Here is a 24247-nt window from a genome sequence, read left to right on the forward strand (position 1 = left end):
ATCACTTCTAATTCCTGGAGTAGGTTATCTAATTTGCCTGCCTCGTAGAGTGTTCTGACGTTCCATGTTACTATTTTCAAGAGATTGCTCCTGGTTTTCAGACAAGAGACATCGGAAAATATCCTCCCTGGAGGGTTTGGGATATAATCTTCATACACTATCTTAGTAGTTCTTGTCTTACAATTCCCGGTTTCAAGCTCTTCTTCCCTGTAGCTATAAGAGCTGATGGTTGCAGGGGTCTCAACCACATCTCTAACTTCATGTTGTGACATGGTGTGTTTCATGGTTGACAATGGATAAATACGTGGTGAGGCTCCGATCTCTTCCACGACGGCTAGCCACAAGTCCCTTAGATGTCAGGAGTGTGCCCTCAATGTGTTGCACATCTTGCTGTCATGCCCTTGATCAGTCAGTGTTGATTCTTCTGCCATCTTGGCCATTCCAGACTGTGCACATAAAGGGTGACATTCCCTATTTACAGCATTCTATATTGCTGATACTCTCACTTAGTTTAGTCTGCCAGCCGAGGCAGTTTACCGGGGTGTGGCCGCTAGTGTGCACTACCAACTTCTTGGATCCATAAATGAGAGTTGAGTGTATGTGAGGACCAGAGCCTAACATCCTGACCCTGAGATCAGTGGCTGACATCAATATTAAGGTGCTACCTCTCCACACACCCCTTGTTTCTAGTCCTGATACTTCTGGTATTACTGAACATGCATGATAGATAACCAACCACTAGGCTGGTGGATATTTAAGCAACTCTTTAAATTCTAATCCATTCAAATAAGTAACAAGAGTTGATTCTTCAACAAACTTTCCTTCCTTTGTGCTGTACTCATCACAGCTTTTCCTGCATGGCAAAAATATTCCTACTGTTCTTCAGGTCACCCTAGTACTATCTTTTTGCACTATCATCATCACAATCACTATATTCTCTTCATGTTGCAGTCATCTAATGTGATGACTTAACCATTTTTCTTTTCAAGTAAGAAATGTAACTTCTAAATCTAAGCATTTTGCCCACTCATAAACCCATTTCATCCACATCTTGCTCAATGAATCACTCACAATCACAGCTCGCCTTCTTAGTTCAATCCCATCATACGCTGGCAATAAGCCCATCATCTTGACCATTTTGCTTTTCTTTTTACCTCTTCCAAATTCTTTCATTCCTTATTAAACTTATCTCATACTAAACTTACTGTCTTTCATTTGTTCTGCCAGCACAAACATCTTCCACTTGTTCTATTTGTTTATGTATAGTTTCAGTCACATCACAAACCTTCATGCCTAGAAAACATGCTTTCATTGCTTGATATGGTATTATACAATACCATATCGTTTTTTGTTTTTTTTATACCCTTTTATGTCATTTCTCACCATGCTTCTTTTCTTGTGTATGTTATTATTTCCCTGCTTACTTTCCTCAATACTTATACACTTTTCAAATCTCTGCAGCCTTCACATATTTATGAAATGCCTATCAAAGAATTGAAATTTATAACTTCTTATTGCAAACTTCATTCATTCTCTCTCTCTCTCTAACACACACACACACACACACACACACACACACACACACACACACACACACACACACACACACACACACACACACTCTCTCTCTCTCTCTCTCTCTCTTTCATGCAGGTATCATTGTGGACAAATGAAAATGGCTGTCAATTCAATGTTAGTAAGTGTAAAGTTATGAACTTGGCACGATGAGATTTCCAATGGCATATTATATTAGTGGGGTTGTGCCAAGAAACTGATAAGGCTAGGGATTTTAGCATAAATTCATGGTGGACATGAATTTGAAGTTCAAAGGTTACATAGCAAAAACTGCAAATATAACTCAAAGTTGTATCTGCAGTTGTATTGGACAATTGCAATGCTGAAGCTAACCATGACATGTAAGGATAAGGAAGTCATTTTGCTTCTTTTCAAAGCCTTGATAAGACTACACCTTGACTACAGTGAGCAGATTTGATCTCCTGGATTCCAAGAAAATAAAGAAGTTATGGAAAAGATGCAAAGAGAGTTATAAAGATATCAGAATTATGGAATTTAGATTATGAGGACAGATTGCAAGTATATGGACTATAGACTCTGGTTAAAAGAAGAAAGAGAGGTGATAATCGTATCACCTCTCTTTTTCCTGTTAACCAGAGTCTATAAACTTCTAAATGGGTGTTACAGGATATCATCTAATGAAATTTTTCGTTATATGGAAGATGGGGAGAGAACTTAGAGCATCCATGGAAGTTAAGTTTGTTCGTGGTTAAGAAAGGGGTAAGAGCTAGATAGAGCGGTGAGTGAGTAGAATAGTTTGCCTGTTGAAGTAGTGAATAAATCTAGTGTGAATGAGTTTAAGGGAATGTATGACAACTGGTTTGGGTGATGTACAGCCTCCATCAATGAGCCCTTGATTCCCTGGAGGTCTCAGATGATATAACAATGGTAATAATAATAAATTCTTTCATTCATACTCATTTTATTTCTTGTGTATGTCAGCTATGTCTGCTCATGTGTTCCTTCAATTGAAATTCTGCTGGCATTCAATTCAACCTCATTCCTGTATCTGCCTGATTAAAAATATTATTGACAAATTCTTACTGCATCATTCCCTTTTACCCACAAACTACTTGCATTTGCCAATGAATGCATCTCACTCACTCAAACACATACACACAACAGCATACAAATCCACATAGGAAATGTGTTTTGCATTATGGGAGATACTGGGTTAGAAGTGCCTGGTAGCTTGCTCCACCTTTGCCACGAGTTGCCTTGGTGTTGAACTACTTACTGGATAAGATAGTACAACACTATATTTAGTCCTGAAGATATTTTCAGGCGCAAACTTTGTTTGCTCTCACTGGGATAAAGGATTAAACTAAATCTATTATAGCATACAAAACTGTTCAGGCAAAGTTAAACAAAAGGCTTAGTGCCTCTATTGTTTTGCTAGTGCACATGAATTAATTTAACAATTAAATGTAAAGAGAATTAAAAGACATGCTCATCTATGCTATTTAATTAAAATACACTCAAAGTGAAGTCAATAAATATTTTAGATAAATATAAAGTTGAAGTAATAACTTATCATTGTTGCAGAAATTAAAAAAAAAAAACATCTTCTATATATATATATTGATCCCATATCAGAGAGGTTGAGGGACCTATAGGCACATCACTGCCATGTGTGGGATTGCAGAAGTGGACTGAGATAGAAGCTTATTGATGTCTTTTTTTTTTTTTTTTTTAAGAGCTTCAGGTTGTAGTTTTTGGAATACTTCTTGAGAAAGGCTGTTCTAGAGGACAGAATAAAAGAAAATGAATAGAAGCAGGTTTGGTGTGTTTCCAGTTGCACAGTAAAGGGGAGCTGAGCAGTTTCAGCTCTTGTATTAACAGATGCAACAGAAAGTGGAGGAATGATGGCAGCCAATTCACGTAAACAGTGACCATGGAAGTACCTATAGAATAGACAGAGTGCTGAAACACTATGCCTGTGAGACAGAGATTGAAGTGAGTCGTAAGAGAGGGATCATCTATGAGCCTAACTGCATGCCTTTGGATGGTAAGGATTTTAAGGTAAGTTTTAGGTGCACCACCCTAAATGCATGAGCAGCATTCTAAACATGGATTGATTTGGGATTTGTATATAGTAAAGAGTTGGATGGGTGTAAAACAGACTCCTGAATGAAAGAGAATGCCAAGTTTCTTGGATGCAGAGGAGGCTACTAATGTGATGTGTTTATGCCAGGAAAGACTGCAGGTAAACATTAGTCCAAGCAAAGAGATCTGATCTTGTCTGTGATTTGTGCATTACTGAGGGAAATGGTAAATGAGTTGGAATCTCTTCTGCACGAGAAAAGGCAAGCCTGTGTTTTGGTGGCATTGAACATAAGGTTGTTCTCGCTCCACTGAAGGACTGTATTTAGATCAATGTGTAAGGCACTATTTGTAGAGGATCTTGTAGCCTGGGATGTCAGAGTACTGCATGATTTGTCAAATGAGTGGGATGAGTGGAGAGTACGGTCATCTGCAAAGCTGTGGATGGGATTAGTGGTTGTTGTGAGTAGGTTAATTATGTACAGGAGAAAGTGATTAGGTGATAGGACACAACCTTGAGGCACTCCAACGTTCGTGGTGAAGCTTGAAATGGGGAGCCATCTACTATGACTTGCAGAGAGCAACCAGAGAGAAAGCTGGCTACCCAATTATAGAGGATGGCAATTTGTTTAGTAGGATTCGATGTCACCCACGGTTGAAAACTTCGGAAATGTCAAGGTGACAGCACAAGTTTCTCCAAATTTTTTTCCATAGTACATGTCCAGTGGTGGGTGATGTAAGCTACAAGTTCAGTTGTGGATATTGAATGGCAGAATCTGTACTGGTGGGTACTGATTAATTCATGGGCCTCTAAGTAACAGAGGAGTTGGTTATTGATGACTATCTTCATTACTTTGGAGAGGACAAAGGTGATAGCAATTGGTCAGTAGTTTGATGATAGACTTCTATCATCTATTTTTTTTGTAATAGGATGGATATGAGATTGCTTCCATGTATTGGGATAAGTACTAGATGTGTATAATAAATTATAGAGATGATGCAGGACAGGTGTTAGCACTGGAGCACAATATTTGAGAATAATTGGGGGGATGTCATCAGGATCAGAAGACTTTTTAGTATCCAAGCTATTGAGTAGTTTTCTAATGAGTTTTTGTCGAAAATCTATAGGAAGCATATGGTGCTTGAATTGTGGTATGATAGGATGTCATTTCCCTTGACCATCTATGTAGGAGGAAAAGAGTGATGTCAGGATTTCAGCTTTATCTTGAGATGAAGTAACAGTGAAGAAACTCTGCCATGGGATCCTTAGGATCTCATGCCAGTCCCAAGCCTGGATAAAAGAGCAAGAGGGTCGGTCAGATGAGTGTCGATGCTCTGACTGTAAAGAAAAAACACGATTGTTATCTAATGCCTATACAATCAACAGCCAAAACATGCCAGCTCGGACATCACCCAAATAAACAAGGCCCATGATACTAATCGAGTGATCGGGGGTTGGATTTAAATGTGGGATACCGAAAGGAAACAGAAACTGAAACGAACAGAACTACTATCAGTAGGAACATGGAATGCAGAGACACTTTGGATGTCAGGAAAACTAGAACTACTTCACAAGGAAATTAAGAGATATCGGTATGATATATTAGGACTGGCGGAGATGTGATGGACATCATCAAGAGATAAATGGATGCGAAGTCATATGGTAAGGGCATGACACCAAGCACGAAACAGGAGTTGGCTTCCTTCTTAACAAAAGAGCTAGAGAGCAACACTGTTAGGATACAAACCAGTCAATGAACGAATCATAGTAGCAAGATTTCAAGCAAAACCATTTAATATATCAATAGTCCAGATATATGCACCCACATTTGACAGCACAGATGAGGATATTGACTTATTTTACAAAGATCTGACAGCGACAACAGAAACAATACCAAAGCAAGGTATTAATCATTGAAGGAGATTGGAATGCTAAAGTCGGAATTGATAATGATGATTGGGAAAGCATCATGGGAAAATATGGTTTCAGAGAAAGAAATGAACTAGGCGAAAAAATGTTAGAATTTGATGTGGACCACGAGATGATTATCTGTAACACAAGATTCCAACAAAAGGACTGTAGGAAATGGACGTGACAAATGATGGGAAAACCAAGAACATGATCGATATGATTACGATTAAAAGAAGATGGATAACATCAGTACAGCAGTGTCAAACTTTTCAAGGAGCGGATATAGACTCGTATCATAGTTTAGTGATTGCAAACATCAAGTTGAAATTAATAAGAAAATATAAACCCCATCATCAGAAACGAAGAGATACAGCAAGAATAAGTGAAGCAGAAATAGGAAGAAGGTACAGAACAGTGTTAGAAGAGAAACTTAAAAGTGTGGACAAAGAAAAAAATTTGAATCTAAGAGTGAAAGAAGTAATAAAGACGATAGAAGATGCAGCTGAAGAAACAGTACCAGAAGAAGAGAAGATCAACACATGAATTAGACAAGAAACACTGAAGTTAGTACAGGAGAAAAGAATGTTGAAGGTAAGAAGGGATACATTAGAGCAAATAGAGGCACAATATAGAAGAATGTGTAATGAGGTAAATAAAGCAGTCAGAAAGGATACGATAAAATGATTAGAAGCCCAATGCAATAATATAGAACATATAGGAGAGCATAAAACTAGGGAGGTGAATAACCATTAATAGAAGGTGGCAACCAAAACAGACCAGAATTAAAGATGAAAAGGTAAAATATTGATGAGTAAAGATAAGATTGTACAGCAGTGGACAAAATAGTGTAGTGAGTTATAATAAGAAAAACTAGATTTAGATAGCGTTGGGAAACTGACTGAAGAATTGGAGCAGATATCACCACCATGTAATGATGATATAGACATTTTAAGAGGAGAGGTAGAAAAAGCAATAGGATGGCCAAAACACAACAAGAGTCCTGATAATGATAACATCACTGGAGAAACAATTAAATATGGTGGCAAAAGTATGGTTACAGAAATGCACCAACTATGTAATATGGTATGGAAAGAAGGGAAAATGGCAAAGGAATGGGTTAAATCAATATTAGTGACATTATACAAGAAAGGAAATAAGCTAGAATGTAAAAATTATAGAACAATAGCCTTGACAATTCATCTTGGTAAGGTTATGGTGATGATGATGATATTGACAGAAAATTGAGAACACAATTTGAAGCATACCTTGCAGACAAGCAAGCAGGATTTAGGAAAGATAGAACTTCAACAGATTTCGACAATGTCAGAATTCAACAGATTTTGACAATGCGGTTAATAGCAGAGAAAGCTAGGAGAAAAAACAAAAACATATATACTTGCTTTGTTGATTTTCAGAAGGCATTTGACAGTATTGACCAGAAAGTGACATTAGCTAGAATCCTATGGAATTGACAGAAAACTAATAGCTATATTAAAAGATGTTTATAAGAATGCAGCTGCAACAGTTAGAATAGGTGATGATTTGGGGAAATGGTTTAAAACAAGCAGAGATACTAGACAGGGGGACCCAATATCACCAAGCATTTTCATCGCACATTTAGAAAGAGCAATGGATAAAATGAAGGAAGATGCAAAAGGAACATTAGTGCATGGGATGAGAAATAACAATATGAGAATTGCAGATGACATTGCTATTATTGAAGAAGGTGAAAGAGAACTACAAAAAAACATTGAAACTGTTAAATGAGGTTAAAAAAACAAACACAATGGTATTTAGTGAGAAGAACATGAAACAAAAGATACGAGTGGATGGAATTGATATAGAAAATGTAGAACAATTCACATATTTGGGAAGTAAAATGACATGATTTAGACTGTAAAAAAGAAATAAAGTTCCGGATTGCAAAGGGAAGAACAAATCTGAAGACCATGGATAACATCTGGAAAAGTAAAGTGATCAGTCTGCAAACAAAACTAAGAGTACTGGAAACATGCATCTTTAGCAGTGGTCTGTATGGATCTGAAACATGGGTAATAATATGGAATCAAGAAAAAGGATTTTGGCATTGGAAAGAACGTGTTACAGGAATATTCTGAGAATAGGATGAATACAAAAAGTCACAAATGAAGAGCTCCGTTGGAGATACAACCAAAGGAGAATCTAATGCAAAAGATTATAAAATGGAAGCTGCAATTATTTGGACACATTTGCAGAATGAGTGAGGACTGGAAGATAAAGACATTCATGTTCGATATTATGGATGGTGTAAACAGAAGAGGTAGACCATACAGAGAATGGATAGATTAAAGGACTGTGTGGAATGGGTGTACAGAAACTGCGACACTGTGCACTGAACAAAGAACAGTGGAGGAGGCATCGGACACCAAAGGGCAGTGAGCCCATGGATGAAGTAACAGTGGTGCATTCAGGATGAGACAGAGGTGGAAGTGTGGGAGAGCAAAAGTTGCATCCAATGGCCTTAGCAATTATTCTCAACTATTCACCATCTGCTAGTCATCATCATCAACAACCATGGGTCCAATGCCCGTAGGTGTCTGATGCCATCTTGATATGATTCTCCCATTGCATTCTATTTTGTGCAAGATGACTCAGTTTGTGTATAGAGTTTCCGCACCATTTGACAATGTCATCTCCCCATTCTCTATTTGGTCTTCCTTTTTTGTTCTTTCCTTCAGTCATCCCAAACAGCAGCAATTTTATTTTCCTCTCATCGTTCATTCTACATATATGGCCAAACAGACATAGTTTCCTTTTGATTATTTTCTGGATGATCAGGTTTTCTTTTGGTTGCATTTGTCTATAGATTTCCTCATTGTTCACTTTCTGGATCCAGCTTATTCTCAAGATCTTTCTATAGCACTTCCTCTCAAATGCTAATATCCTCCTTTCAGATTCTCTCAGGAGTACCCAGGCCTCACATCCATAGAGCATGCTGCTGAAGATACAGGTTTCTACAATGTGCAGTTTAGTTTGCATCTATATAGCTCGGCTCTTCCATATTTTGTCCATGGCTTTTAAAATAGTTGTTGCTCTGGCTATTCTAATTTTTGATCTCTTTTTTTTTGAGGTCCAAGTCATACATCATGTGGCATCCAAGATATGTGAAGTGTTCTTCCACATTTTCCAGTTGAAATCTGTCTATCGTAACTCTGTTCAGTAACTCCTGTTGTCCAAATATCATTGTTTTAGTTTTTTCAAAGTTGACATTTAGTCCATATCTTTTTCCTTCTGTGTATAGTGTTTGCAATATCTGTTCCATCCTTGATGCATCTTCTTCAATCAGGACGATGTCATCTGCAAAGCAGAGGTAGTTTATTCTCATGCCATTTATTGAAATGCCTCCACCTTCTTCTTTAATCTTATCGAGCATTCTTCCTAGATGTGTGATCAAGATGATTGGTGATATTGGATCCACTTATCTTGTGCCTTGACTAGTGGCAAACCGATCTCCTGTCTGACCTGCTATTCTGATTTTTGCTTGTGCTTGGCTGTTTATATCTTTCAGCAGATGGATCAATTTATTGTCTACACCATAGGATTCAAACTGCTACAATGAAATACTGCTTCTTACTATCTGTGCACTGGTTTTTATGTTCTTAACAAACCTAGAATGTTCCATAACTTCAAATAATAACTAAAACCCAGTAAATGGAGTTCTTTTCATACAGTATTAGTGCTCACCATGGTGTTACTGGTGCTCTGGAACTCATCATGGATAGTCTGTGCCGATTGTAGCCGGTTTTTGTGTGTCATCTGTTTAACACTCTCCTGTCCCTGTCAGTCATTTTTGGTGGCTGCCTTGGGAAGATACCCAAGGCAGCCACCAAATAATAACCAAATAATATAACATGGCAAAAGTCCATGTTATATTTTGGTCAACATTATCAAATACTTTTTGGAAGTCTACAAAACAGCAGTATATCTTTTTGTTCTTTCTTCAAGCTTTCTCTGCTATTAGTCTTAGTGCGAGTATTTGTTGCACTGTACTTCGATCTTTTCGAAATCCAGCTTGCTCATCAAGAAGATGTGCCCCCATATGACCCTTCAGGCGTTCTGTTAGTATTTTCATCGGCACTTTGCCAAGATGACTCATTAATGCAATAGTTCTGTAATTGGTGCATTCTAGAGCACTGCCTTTCTTATGAAGAACAACCAAGAACAATTTTTTTCCACTCTTCGGGGGCATACCCTGATCTCCATATTTCATTGCATAGCTTATGCATTTCTTTTACGACTGATTCTCTCCCATATTTTATTATTTTTCACAACATAATATTAATTTAACAACATAATAGGTGAGATGGGAGATTCTCTCCCATCTCACCTATTATGTTGTTCTTGAGATGTTTTATAGCCTTATTCACCTCCTCTTCCAAGATGTCATTTTCAAAGATCTCTGCTGGTGGAAAGATTGCTTTTAGTTCTTTGATTACTGCTGTTGCGACCTGTGTAAATAAAATACCTGGTCTGGAAGACTGCAAGTGATGATGGACGTCATTTAATTTTATGTTAATGCCATGGATGTTTGTAAAGTGGATGTGAAAGTGAGTTTTTAGCGAAAAGATTCTGGTATAGTTTGTTTGTTGTGGCTGATTATGATGTGACTTCTATTTCATGGAATTAGTATATGAGGAGATTTGCTTTTGTTGCAGTGTCACTATTATTGTTTGAGTCTTCATAGGATTCATCATAGATCATAAGATTGATTAGATGGAAGAATATAGTAGGGACGTGCAGTGAGAGCAGATAGACTCTTGGACATGACTTCCATACAGAGAGGAACCAGTCTGTGTACCATGATGTGTCCTTGACAGTGCTCTCCCCCACATACCACTACTAAGACCCCCCCCCCATTCAGGCATGACCTGGTAGAGCATATAGCAGTGGGATTATGCACCAGTTGATTTAATTGAGGAGTTTATGGGTCTCTAAGTATGTTGAAGGGTATCACTTACACTGCACGGAGAAGAGGGGGGGGGGAATACTGAATCCCACTCTGAAGGCCAAGTGTGGGCCTCCAATTTGAATAAAGTATACTACATTCAAAATTAAATTATGTTTAATTTTGAATATAGTATAATGTAGTAAAATACCATACAATTACTTTTTTTTTATTACTTTTAAAGTGCATTAGCTTTATAACCAAGAGTTTGGAAAAATAATTTTAAATGGAAAGCTATTTTGATGGTGAAAGGAAGGAAATTTTAAAAGTAAAGATGTGCCAAAAAAGTAAGAAACACATAAGAAGCATGCAGCACCTGTATAATGCTAACAAAATATAGGACACTGATACTTTGATACTAATAGAATAATGATATTACCATATCTCCACTTGATCTGTCCTTTCTTCTTAGCATATTTCCTTTTCTAGCTACTGTACTAAATATTTTCTCCAGCTGTCAAGAATATTTACTTCATTAAAATTTTATTTCATCCATTTATATTACACTAAAGCTCAACAACACTATATTTTATTTTCTATGAATGGTAATAAATTTATATCAACTGCAACATAAAAATTGTAAATCACTGATATGCTTAATAAAAGAACAGAGGAGATAAAATTCCTTCAGAATAACAGTATTTTTTGAAGCTTGAAATGAAAGTTCATGTGTCATACATATATTCAATATTTTATCTTAATGCTTATAAATATTCTAGAGCTATTTCTCTTGTGTCCAAATATAAAATAGGTGCAGGTTCACATCTGGGTGACTCATAGTAAAGTTCCCTGTCCTAGTTTCTTTGAAAAGAAATTAAGAGAAAAAAAAAATTTTTTTTCTCCTATTATAATTCTTATTCATTCAAGAATATGCATCTTTTCATAATTTTATGTAGCTTTATTTAATTTTAACTTAACTTAGGCCTCATATCATAGCAGTATGGTTGAAATAGGTTTCTATAAAAACTGGGATTTTTTTTTTTATCACAATCACAGTTTTTATAAATTTTATAGATATTTGTAAAATTTATTATCATTATATTTTACAAATAGCTATTAATCTAACCAGCTAGTTTCACTGACTTGTAGATGGTGGCTTCTGCAGGATAAGTACATACACCATCTACCAATAATTGTCCATACACCTCTGTTATTTGAAGTTATGGAACATTCTAGGTTTGTTAAGAACATAAAAACCAGTGCAAAGATAGTAAGAAGCAGTTATTTCATTGTAGCAGTTTGAACACAGGTGGTATAGCAGCACAACGTGAACTCGGTGAACATGCCAACACATTGTTGGCATGTCCATACATACCATTACTGCTCAACTGGAGAATCCAAAATCAGCGGTTGACAACAAGATCAACAAATGGAGATGTTCTGGCATCACTGGTGTAGGAAGATACCCAAGGCAGCCATCAAAAATGACTGACAGGGACAGGAGAGTGTTAAACAGGTGACACACAAAAACCGGCTACAATCGGCACAGACTATCCATGATGAGTTCCAGAGCACCAGTAACACCATGGTGAGCACTAATACTGTATGAAAAGAACTCCATTTACTGGGTTTTAGTTATTATTTGAAGTTATGGAACATTCTAGGTTTGTTAAGAACATAAAAACCAGTGCACAGATAGTAAGAAGCAGTATTTCATTGTAGCAGTTTGAACACAGGTGGTATAGCAGCACAATGGTGAACATGCCAACACATTGTTGGCATGTCCATACATACCATTACTGCTCAACTGGAGAATCCAAAATCAGCGGTTGACAACATGATCAACAAATGGAGATGTTCTGGCATCACTGGTGTAGAAAGATACCCAAGGCAGCCACCAAATATGACTGACAGGGACAGGAGAGTGTTAAACAGGTGGCACACAAAAACCGGCTACAATCGGCACAGACTATTCATGATGAGTTCCAGAGCACCAGTAACACCATGGTGAGCATTAATACTGTATGAAAAGAACTCCATTTACTGGGTTTCCATGGAAGAGCAGCGGCACACAAGTCAAACATCACAACAACGAACAAGGCAGCAAATCTGGCCTGGTGCAAAGAGTGTGTGAACTGTACAACTGACCAGTGGAAAATGGTACTCTGGAGCAATGAATCAAGATTCACCTGTTTCCAGTCTGATTGCAGGGTGTGGAGGCAGCCTGGTGAACACTTGTAACCACAGTAAAGTTTAGTGGTGGTGGAGGAGTATTGGTGTGGGGTACATTCAGCTGGTTTCAAGTGGGACCACTGGTCATTGTCTGTGGTTCCATGAAGGCAGCTTAGTACCTTGAGATTCTGGATAATCAGATGCTGCCTACACTGTGGAGTTTTTATGGAACGGATCCATGCTACTATTAAGATGACAATGCTCCATGCCACAAAGTTGCAGCTGTTATGGAATGGTATGAAGAGATGTGTGTTAAATGACTGCCCTGGCCTGTGCAGAGTCCTGACCTCAATACCATTGAACACCTGTGGGACAAACTGGAGCAGCGACTGAGATCCGGAGCAGCACATCCTCAATGTGTTGCTGAACTCAGTGCTGCTTTGATGGAGCAATGAAGACAAATTCCATCTGATGTCTGCCACACATTGGTGGAAAGCCTCCCTCAAAGGGTGTAGGAAGTGATCAAAGCCAAAGGTAGACATACCCAATATTAGGGTTTGCCTGCTGGTTATCAATTGTAAATTACTAAAGTGTGCGAATAATTATTGGTAGACAGTGTATATATACTTATCCTACTCTTTATATGTAAAGAGCACAGAATGCAAGTGATTTGAAACCAAACTGTTATGGAAAAAATGAGACAAATTGTAAGCAGAGCATGTGTTATCTGTTCTCTTGGAGACTTTCCAAATGAATGTTGGCATAATTGAACTAGAGATTATATCAGATTTCCAGACATCATGCAAAATTAAACCTCGGTTTCTGATGAAGGAACCTGAATGAATTACTTTAGTGGATTCTTTGATATATTTGTTACAAGTTCTATTCTAAATAGGATACTGTGGTTGTATCCTGTGTATACTGTGGTAATAGCCTCCATAGCGCAATTGGAAGAACAGTGGAACATTGCACCCTTCAATTGGAAAGGTTTCGATTCTCAGCACGATGAGGGGGAATCCTTATAGGTTTTTTAATTCAAGATGAGTTAGCTGATCTCATACGGAGGTAGCAGGGAACTATTACATAAACAGTTCAGTGCCTTTGCAGAGTCCAGCATTTTCACTTCCTAGTCTCTAGTCCTAGAGCAAATGGAGATAAATATCAGGTAAAAATTTTATTTAATAAAATGCTCACTTAAGTCCCCCATTGTTAAATGTGTTTAATTATGTCCAACAGAAGATGGGTGACCAGTGATTGTGGCAGGACTCTGCAATTTTACTGATGCTATTTAATTAATGCATTATTGATCCAGAAAATGATTTGAGGGAGGAAATATCCAGTTATTTGCTGATGATGCAAAACTGGCAGTAGTTAATAATGATACAACAGTTAATAAGGATGATGTTGAGGTCCTATGGGATGATTTAAATAGACTGTGTCAGTGAAGGATAATGAATGCCACCTTAATGTAGCAAAGTGTAAGTATGCACTTTAGGATAAAGAGATTTATGAGCTAGAGCAAAACTAGACTACAGGAAATCGATGAGACCAGAGATTCAAGGGTGACCATGAACAGAGAATACTGCAAAAGTGGAAAATAGCTCAGAGGATCACTTGGATGTCGAAGAACACACTGACTAGTAGAGATAATGAAGTAATTATTCTTCTTTATAAGGTTTTGATATGGCAACATTGGGACTGCAGTGTACAGATTTAATTACCTGAATTTCTTGATATAAAGGAAGTAGTGGAGAGAATCCAGAGGTAAGTGACCAAGATGTGACAGTCTGTGGAATGCACACTATGAGGATAGACTAAAGTTCTTACAAAGGCTGGTTAATGCTATTTTTGAACTATATTTGCCTTAGGAAAAAGTGCATAAATAACAGAAAAATATCCTTTCTTTTAGTGTTACACGGTGATCAGCATTCATTTTCGAAATTCTGGATTCTACAACTGTTTTAAAATAACTCTTTTTATTATCCCGACGTTTCGATCTTCATATCAAGATCATCATCTGGAGCATACATAAATATACAAGACAAACTGCATTACATTTCAAACCGTAAGCTGGAGAAACAATGATTTGATCACATGCTACTTACTGGCATGACCTCTAGTGAAAAAAGAAAAAAAAAATTACATAAAGCTAGATTTAATTTATGATTACATGAATAAACATTCTTGCTTACAGATAGTTTTCCTTCCAGTAACAGTGATGTCCTATTTCTATTATTACAATTGTTATTTTTGATTTAAAAAATAAATAAATAAATACATAAATAAATACATTTAAAAAAATATATAAAAAATAATAATAAAAAAAAATTAAAAAAAAAAAAATATATATATATATATAAAATAAAATAAAATAAATAAATTATTTATAAATTATAACATGAATAAACATTCTTTCTTATAGATTTTTTCTTTAACAATGATGTCCTATTTTTTATTATTAAAGTTGTTATTTTAGATTTAGGATCCTGGATTTTCTATAGTCCTGTTTATTACAGAGGAAGGATTCGTGGGACGAATATATGCCTTCCATATGTATGGGATTTTTAGACCATCATTATTGTTTAGATTGGAGTGGTTGATAACGATCTCACAAGCTTCCTTAAATTTGCGTTCATACCATGTTTTGGTGTGAACAAGTGCTTTTCCAGTCAATTCTATGCAAGGTGTTCAAGGGCATGATCAGAAAGGCCATAATTATTATATTTGATGTGTCGTTTATGTTCTTTTTGTCTGATGGGAATTGTGCATCCTGTTTCTCCTATGTATGGTATGTTGTAGGTGCATTAAATACAGTATACTCCAGGGTGGGCCAGCAGAGGGAGTGGGTCTTTGGATGAGTTGAGTAAGCTTTTTAATTTTGCAGGCGGTTTAAAGGTGGCTTTGAGGTTGTATTTTTTGTAGTACTCTGTTTATTTTGTCTGATGTCCCTTTAATGTAGGGAATGGTTATAGTTTTATTGTAGACTGGTTTGTCTTTGTGTTTTATTGAGGTCTTGTAGAGAATTTTGTTAATAGTGTTTTGGCTGTATCCATTTTTTTGAAAAGTATTGCTGATCACTTTAAATTCGTTTTTCAGTGCCTGTTCATTGGAGCAGATCTTCAGAGACCTGTTTTTTAGGGTATTGATGACACCTGGTTTTTGTGTTGAGTGGTGGTAGGAGTTTATGTGTATATATTGGCCAGTATGTGTCAGTTTCCAGTAAACAGTGAAGGAAAGATTGCCCGAGGGAAGACGTGTGACAAGTGTATCTAGAAACAGCAGTGTGTTATGTTTTTCAATCTCAATTGTGAACTGTATGCATTTGTGTTGCTTGTTTAGGTGGCTAAGGAATATGTCTAGTGTTTGGTGGCAATGAGACCACATCGCGAAAACATCGTCAACGTATCTAAGCCAGGCTTTGGATTTTAAAGGGGAGGAACCTAGAGCAAGTTGTTCAAAGTGTTCCATATAAAAGTTAGCAATTGGGGAGGGGATAATGGCAAGCCCATGGCTGTGCCTTCTTTTGTAGGTAGAAAGCATTTTGCCATACAAAATAAGCAGAACGTAATACATGCACAAAGAGCGCCGTGATATCTGGAGGAAATTTGTTCTATAAAAGAAGAATTGTGTCTGGGGCAGAGACGTCAAAAACTGACTAATAGATCATCTTTTTCTAATGTAACGTCTTTGATGATGTTTATGAAGTGTTATGTGTTTTTGATATAGGAGGGGGAATGACCTACCAACTCCTTGAGTGTTGCTGCTAATTTTTTGGCTAAGTAATAAGTCGGGCTATCAATCCCTTCGAGCGGTGTGTTTTCTTTGTGAATTTTCAGTAGCCCGTAAATTCTCAGGGAACGAGCATAGTGTGGAAATAGTTTTTTGACCATATCTTCAGGCCATGTGGTAATTGACTTAAGTAGATTCTCTGTTTTCTTTTTTATTCTATTAGTTGGGTTATAGTTAACTAATTGATATGTGTTATTGTCCGAGACCAGCATTCATTTTTTCCGCATACGTGGTTCGGTTTAAGATAACGGTGGCACTTCCTTTATCTGCTCTGGTTATTAAGATGTTCGGATTTGACTTTAGTGATTTTATCACTGTTAATTCGTGTTGAGTTAGGTTGCTTGTTATTGTTTTGTTATGATTTAAAATGTTGGCAGTTTCTAAACGTATTTTTTCTGCTATGTTATTTGGGATGAATCTTAGGCCTCTTTAAATATTATAAATAAATTCATGTTTGTTTATCGATTTGGGTGCTATGGCATAATTTAAACCTTTGTTAAGTATCGAGATTTCGTCTTTGCTTAAAGCGTGGTTGGATAGGTTCACTATATTATTGTTACCTGTAGGTGATTGATGGCTCCTGTTGTTTCTTGCTTCTGGTTGGTTGTTATTGTTCATTATGGAGAAATTTGAATATGGCAGCTGGTTCTTTTGATCATTTAGTCTTTGGAATTTGGAAATTAGATTTTCTTACTTCGTTTGGAGGATGTGGTTCGCCGTGTTGTCAGTAATCTTTTCTAGGATCATCCAGATATCTGCATTTACATAGCTTGAAAGTTACGTTTTTTCCTTTTGTAGCTGGTTATGTGTAGCGGCTAAGTTCTTTCTGGAAGCTTGGATTTATTCTCTGAGAAGTACTTTCTCCATGCAGAAGTATATTCGTTGCGCTTTTGCTGAGGTGAATTTCCTTTTTTAGCCTGATGCAATTAGGAATGATATTGCTGTCCTTACACCGTTCTAAAAAAGCCAGTCGATTGATCGAATTAGAAACCTGATTCTTCAGCTTACCATTTTGATTGCATCGTTTGTGGGTCGAATCTTCATGAATTATCATAATCCTTTCTTTGAGTGTTACATGGTGATCAGCATTCATTTTTGAAATTATGGATTCTACAACCTGTAAAAATAATCTGGATGATCCTGGAAAAGATTACTGACATGGCGAACCACATCCTCCAAATGAAGAAAGAAAATCTAATTTCCAAATTCCAAAGACCAAAAGATCGAAAGAACCAGCCACCATATTCAAATTTCTCCATAATGAACAATAACAACCAACCAGAAGCAAGAAACAACAGGAGGTTGTTTCTTGCTTCTGGTTGGTTGGTTGTTTCTTGTTTCTTGCTTCATTGTTTCTCTAGCTTACAGTTTGAAATGTAATGCAGCTTGTCTTGTATATTTATGTATGCTCCAGATGATGATCTTGATATGAAGATCGAAACGTCGGGATAATAAAAAGAGTTATTTTAACATGGTTGTAGAATCCATAATTTCAAAAATGAACAGAAAAATATATTCTTAGAAACACAGTTTCTCCTACATCAATACTACAAAACCTTTTCAGTAGCTACTAAAAGAGTTTTATAGGACCTTAATTTCACTTTAGTAAAAGCAAGGACTAGGAATTTGCTTGGAGAATGAGCCATAGTGGACAGAGTGCTTTCTCAGTGGATGAGCTCAAGGAAATAATAGGCACCGTGTCATTAACAGTTAATGTGGAATTCTAATGATGAGTCATCAGGATTTATGGGGTATCACTGTCTCTTTAATAATAAACATCAGCTACAATGAGGTTTTCAGATATATGTTGAAGAAAATTATAAATACAAAGCAGAAAAAAAAATGGCACACAGTTTCCCTCACACATACACCCACCTACCTATCACATATATTTCTTATATACAAGTAGTAAAAAAGTGTTTCACCTTATTATTAAAATACTCTGGATCAGAGGTATATGATGAAAGTTTTTTCACTTGGTTACAAAATAAATTATATTTGCTAAGAAATTATATTATTCTTCAATCCTTTATCCAAGTGTAAGTAAACAAAACTGACATTTGAAGTATCTTCATGAATAGGGTATGCAGAAGCTGATGACCTCACAATTGCCTTAGCATCCCATAATGCAAAACTCACTTCCTCATGGACACTACCCAGATTAGTTTCAACTTTTACTGAGATCTCATCGGTGGATACTAAGGCAAATGATGTGAAGTCATCAGTTTCATTCACAAATTTTGTTTGCTTACACTTCATCAAGGATTAAACAATATAATTTCTTGACAAGTATAATCTACATTATAACCAGGTGAAAAAAAAAAATTTTTTACACTATCTCTCTATCTAGAATATTTTATTAATAAGATGATACACCTATTTATTGCTTGTATAAGGGAAATGTATGATTTCCACATTAATTTAATTTTTGTTATCTTCTTGGGTTTGGTTTCAACTGGTGAAACCTCAATAAAGATCAAAACCAATATGGATAGTGACCCTCTCATAATTATTGTTATTATTACGGGCAACTCCAAGGAGTCCTTAGACTCATCGAGGGAGTCTGTTGAATAGTTGTCAAGAACAACTATTCAACATTCACACAGTATCTATCATACTTTGCCTTGAACTCATTCACAGTCATAGCACCCACAACAGACTCTGGCAGCTTATTCCACTCATTTACCACTCTCCAAGTAATTTACCACTCTCCTAGCTCTAACACCCTTGCTAACCACACTCTTCCCCAGTTTCCATGGATGGACCCTAGTCCTCCCACCACCAGTCCTGTTCTCTTAATATAATATATAATGTATAGTATTATGCATGTCCTAAAGAAAGTGTGCTTTGCATTATGAATTACTAAGGCAACTGATGTTAAGTCATCACCCTTTATATACAAATAGTCTAGTCATGAATATACTTCACATGCAACATGCATTAGACTTGGTTGAAGGATTAAACAAGAAATTCTTGTCAAGTATAATTTACTTTGTAACCAAGCAAAAAAACTTTCAACATTTTACAGAAATGATACCAAAAACAAAATTATTTGGTTATTCAGATAACATTTCTGTGCCAATTTTCCTTCACGAAGTTTTAATTTGTGTAAAATATGAAACTACAGATCATAAAGTAACTAAAGGCATTTTCACAATATTAATAATTCTCAACTATTATAGCAAGAGTGGTTAAGGAGTTTACCTATGCATTTTACAAATATCTTCTATAGAAGATGAGTTCATATCTACACATATATCTGTAAATTTTGATAATTTGTAATACTGCTAAGTGGATATTTTTGAATTAACATTACATGACAGCTTTTCTTTTATTTTATAAAACTAGTTGCATATCTGCAGTGACTAACAAATGTTGGGTGTCATTAATGTTAGATAAAAAAGTCAAGATATTTTGGCAATGGAGCAGTAAATTCATAACTGACTGAAAGACTACCAGTTTTAAAACAACTCAGAATCATTTTTAAAACTTTCTTACTAGGTTAGTTTGAACTTGGCTAAAGCTGAAATTTCAATATTTTAAGTATAAAACTTACAACTTCAGGAGACACACCCGAATATAATCCATTACTATCAGATCTTTTCTTAAAAAAAGAACTTGTTAAGAGATGCAGAACCTATTTAAATGGCATTTAAAGAATCAAACAAAAATCATAAGCTTCAATAAAATATAGAAATTAAATATTTGAAAATAAAATTTAATAACAAACCAAATAAAGAAATAAATATTTTTGAGCAAAACAGGAAAATAAAACTGAGCAAAATAAATAAATAAATATAAATAAATAAATAAAGTAAATAAAATAAAATCAGTAAAACCTCTTTATAAGTTAAAATATATTCATCTAGTTCATGTCAATCACAGTTTCATAAAAGGTGGAACAAGATTCAATTATTAATGCTGTAATCTAATTATGATCAATGATTCATAGCTTATATAATCTTGCAACAGTGCTTCCTAAAACATGGTATATGTATCCCCAGGGGGATGTAAAACGCCTTTAACAGATATGAGGCACTTTATTTAAATTCTGTTTTTTTTTCTTTCATTATTTTTTTAATTTTTATATTTTAGGTGCTATATTATCGCATAGGATAATATGCATTATTTATAATGCATATTATCCTATAACAGCATTTCCCAAAGCATGTTACATGTATACCCAGGGGTATGTGAAAGGTCTTTAAGATACAGTGCATTTTATTTAATTTCTGGTAATGATTTTCTTTTTTTTTAATTCTGTTGCTATATTATTACAACAGATAAGCACATGTCTATTCTATAATTAATTTTTCGATTACTTAAGAATCTAAAGGATGTTTTAAATTAAATGTATCTCTTGACATGTATTGACTGACTTCTGTTAGGACCACATTGACAACACAAACCTCATGGTTTTAACTGTTTGCATTAAAATTTCAATTCAAATAAGTCAAAGCATGCAGCTGGAATTCCCCATTAAATTTTATTTGTTTACGAATTTTATTACAAATGAAAATTTAAATTTCATAATTTTGTTGATACTATATATCTTGGATTGATTACAGTATTATCTAATTTAAATAATTTAAAAAAAAAAAATTTACACATTTGTAATTTATCATTATCAAATTCCTAACATGTTATGAATTTGATAATTTTTAAGACATTATGACAGTACTATGTGAAAAAGTTACATCATTACTAAATTCCTATTGACAATTTTTATCAAAATTAATCTGTTATTTGTCAAGATTCCAATTTTATCATATATTATATTTCTCTCTTCTAAAGCACTTTTTACTGTATCAATCCACCTAGATTCTTGGGCTTCTTCTAGGTTTTTTTCCTGGCAACAAATACCTGTTTTGTTAACCTTTCCTCTCTCATTCTATTCTACTAATTTTTCTTGGAACTCTCATATCTGTGGTCTCCAGTCTTTGATCAAGTATTTTATTCCTACCCAGTTCTCAGATCCATAAGTTAAAAACAGTTTGATGATGGTCTTGAACATTTAAAGATGTGAACATGCACATGCTAATAGTAACATATTAGTAGTTCATTTCTCAAGTACACTTACAAGGAACACTCAGTAGGGAAATTAGTCTGTAATTCTGTCATTCAGTTTTATTTCCCTTTTTAGAGATGGGTACTATGAGAGCTCTGCTCTAATCGTCCAGAATTCGACCCTCTGACCAGGCTTATGAAATTCTTCCCATTACTTTTGTAAAGCTAGTTTTACACAGTGCTTTGCTTTCTTATATTTGTCTCTATATTATCTAAGATCACAAGTTGACTTACTTGCCAGGAACTTTTGATAAGCTTCCTTTTTTCTCCCCTTCATTCCTTCTGAATTATAAGATATCAAATATTTTACTGTAATACTTTTATATCTCCATATTTCAGCATTTCTGGTTGAATATCATCTACCACCTGGATTTCCACATTTCAATTTTTGATTACTTTTTCTACTTCAAGCATTAACATGCATTCCTGATTACATTCCTGTTGAGTGCTTTTTACCATCATGTTGTCACTGCTTGTTTCATTTAGCAATCTTTCAAAGGTTGTGATTTTAAAAATTTATGGAATTTCCAACCTTGTTAAAAAACTTTTTTATTATCCCGACGTTTTGATCTTCACAATCAAGATCATCATCTGGAGCATACATGTGATCAAAGCATTATTTCTTTAGCTTACAGTTAATAATGTAACTCAGCTTGTCTTGTATATTGATGTATGCTCCAGATGATCTTGATGTGAAGATCGAAATGTCGGGATAATAAAAAAAATTTTTTTAACACGGTTGTAAATTCCATAAATTTTTAAAATGAATGCTGATCACCCTGTAACTCTAAAAGAAAGAATTACTCCAGACATCTAAAATATCTTTATCTTCAGTTTTCATGCTACCTTTATCATCTCTGATCCTTTTATAGTATTCTTTCCTGCATTCCTAAGCTTTTTCAATGAATTTCCCCATTACTAAACAAAAGTAATGGGGAAATTCAAGAAAATTTCCCCATTACTTTTGTTTAGCTAGTTTTTAATAGTGCTTTGCTTTCTTACATTTGTCTCTGTATTATCTAAGATCACAAGTTGACTTACTTGCCTGGAACTTTTGATAAGCTTTCTTTTTTTCCTTCATTGCCTCTTTAACTTCCTCAGTCCACCATGAAGTTCTGATTTTTCTAGCCTTGTAGACAATGTTTTCTTCAGGGTTTGCCAATGAATCTTCAAGATTTGGTTCTTGTTTCCAATCTCTTTCATTTTTTCTTGAATAATGTTTTTGTATTTGAGTCTACAGTTTGCTCTTCTAACATGCTTTTCTTTTCAATATGAAATCATTCCTTTACAATTATTTGTGCTTGAATGAAATATTATAACTTCTCCCAAATCACTTTTGCCCAAGAGGTGGATATTCTCATATTATAAAAATTTTAAAAGGAGGTATGCTGGTACTGAAAGATAAACAATACTCTATAACTGGGGTGACCAACTACACGTCCTTTTGGAACCAAAATAATTCCGGTAAGATTTAGAAGAGCCGCAACCTTTGACTGATGTGATGATACAGGAGTAAGTGAGCGTGTGCATGGCGAGGTGGGTGGTGGGGATGCAGAAGCTATGCCTGACTGCCAGCCACAACATGTTAGTCACACTTCTGGCACCCATTTATTGGTATCGTTCAATACACTGCTGCGTGAGTCCTTTGCCAGTGCTTGTTATCGTGGAACTCTTTTTCGAGTGCTTAGAAATGTTGCATAAAAAACTTAAATATGAAAAGGAACTTTGAAATTTTAGGCCAGAGTGGGAAGAGGAGTTTCTTTTTGTGAAATGACAAAGTAGACCAATGTGTGTCATATGCCAAATAACACTTGCACAATTCAAAGCCAGCAATCTCAAGTGTCATCATGACATGCATCACAGTAATTTTAATAAAGAATTTTCTCTTGGCTCTGATCTAAGGCAAACTAAACTTGCAACTTTGAAAGAACAACTCCATGGTCAGAGTAAATTGAGTGGTTAGCGTATCTGCTCTCCAGCCAAAAGGCTGCGGATTGGATTACCACCGTGGGCATGGATGTTTGTGATTGTCTGCGAAAATACTAGTGATGGTGATGATGGTAGATGCCATTGGTAGTTGCGGTTTGTTGATGGATGGAGTGGTGAAGACAGAGAGTTGTAGAGTAGGTGCCCTCCCTTGATGAGTCTTTGGACTCCCTGGAGGTGTGATAATAATAATATTGCACAAGCGAAACATCTGTACACAGAAGGAGAATTTGTCAAGAAGAATATTGCACAAATAATTTCAGTTTTAGACCAGTATAATAAAAAAAACTACTCAAACTGATCGAACAGATGCCAGTCTCTAGGGATACAAATGAAAGGAGAATTTCTGTTATCAGTGCTGACATTGTAAATAACTTACACCATAACTTAAAAAACTGTGCTGTATTTAGTCTGGCTTTTGATGAATCTAGAGATATTCAGGACAAACCACAACTAGCTACATTTGTCCGCTTTGTATCTCACAGCCTGGAAGTCAAGGAAGGGCTACTGGACTTGATAGCATTGAAAGATACAACATGTAGCTCTAACATCAAAGAAGCTCTTGATGTTGCATTTACAAAGCTTCGGTACTGCACGAAAAAATCGTCAGCACTGCAACTGATGGTGTTCCAGCTATGAGGGGTAAAACTAAAGGGCTCATGGGGCTCCTTGAGAATTGATGAATCACATCCTACTTTCCTACCTGTACATTGCATTATTCACAGGGAACATCTGGTTGCCAAGTGTTTTAAATTTGAACATGTAATGGAAGTAGTTCT

General features: G+C 35.7%; 1 protein-coding gene across 2 annotated transcripts in view; it reads right to left on the minus strand.

Moving 5' to 3' along the window:
* Positions 1-24247, minus strand: part of MICU3 (Mitochondrial calcium uptake 3) — a 224561-nt gene that overhangs the window by 118853 nt on the left and 81461 nt on the right. For both annotated transcript variants that reach the window (XM_090395373.1, XM_090395372.1), the window contains exons 6-7: positions 19972-20052; positions 10894-10968 (exon numbers count right to left, since the gene is read on the minus strand). In XM_090395373.1, the coding sequence (XP_090251499.1) occupies positions 10894-10968; positions 19972-20052 (156 nt within the window). The remainder of the gene's footprint in view (positions 1-10893; positions 10969-19971; positions 20053-24247) is intronic.

The sequence above is a fragment of the Typopeltis vanoorti genome, chromosome 7, assembly GCF_054136105.1.
Source record: "Typopeltis vanoorti isolate ZY-2024b chromosome 7, IOZ_Tvanoo_1.0, whole genome shotgun sequence".
In the NCBI taxonomy this organism is placed as follows: Eukaryota; Metazoa; Arthropoda; class Arachnida; order Uropygi; family Thelyphonidae; genus Typopeltis; species Typopeltis vanoorti.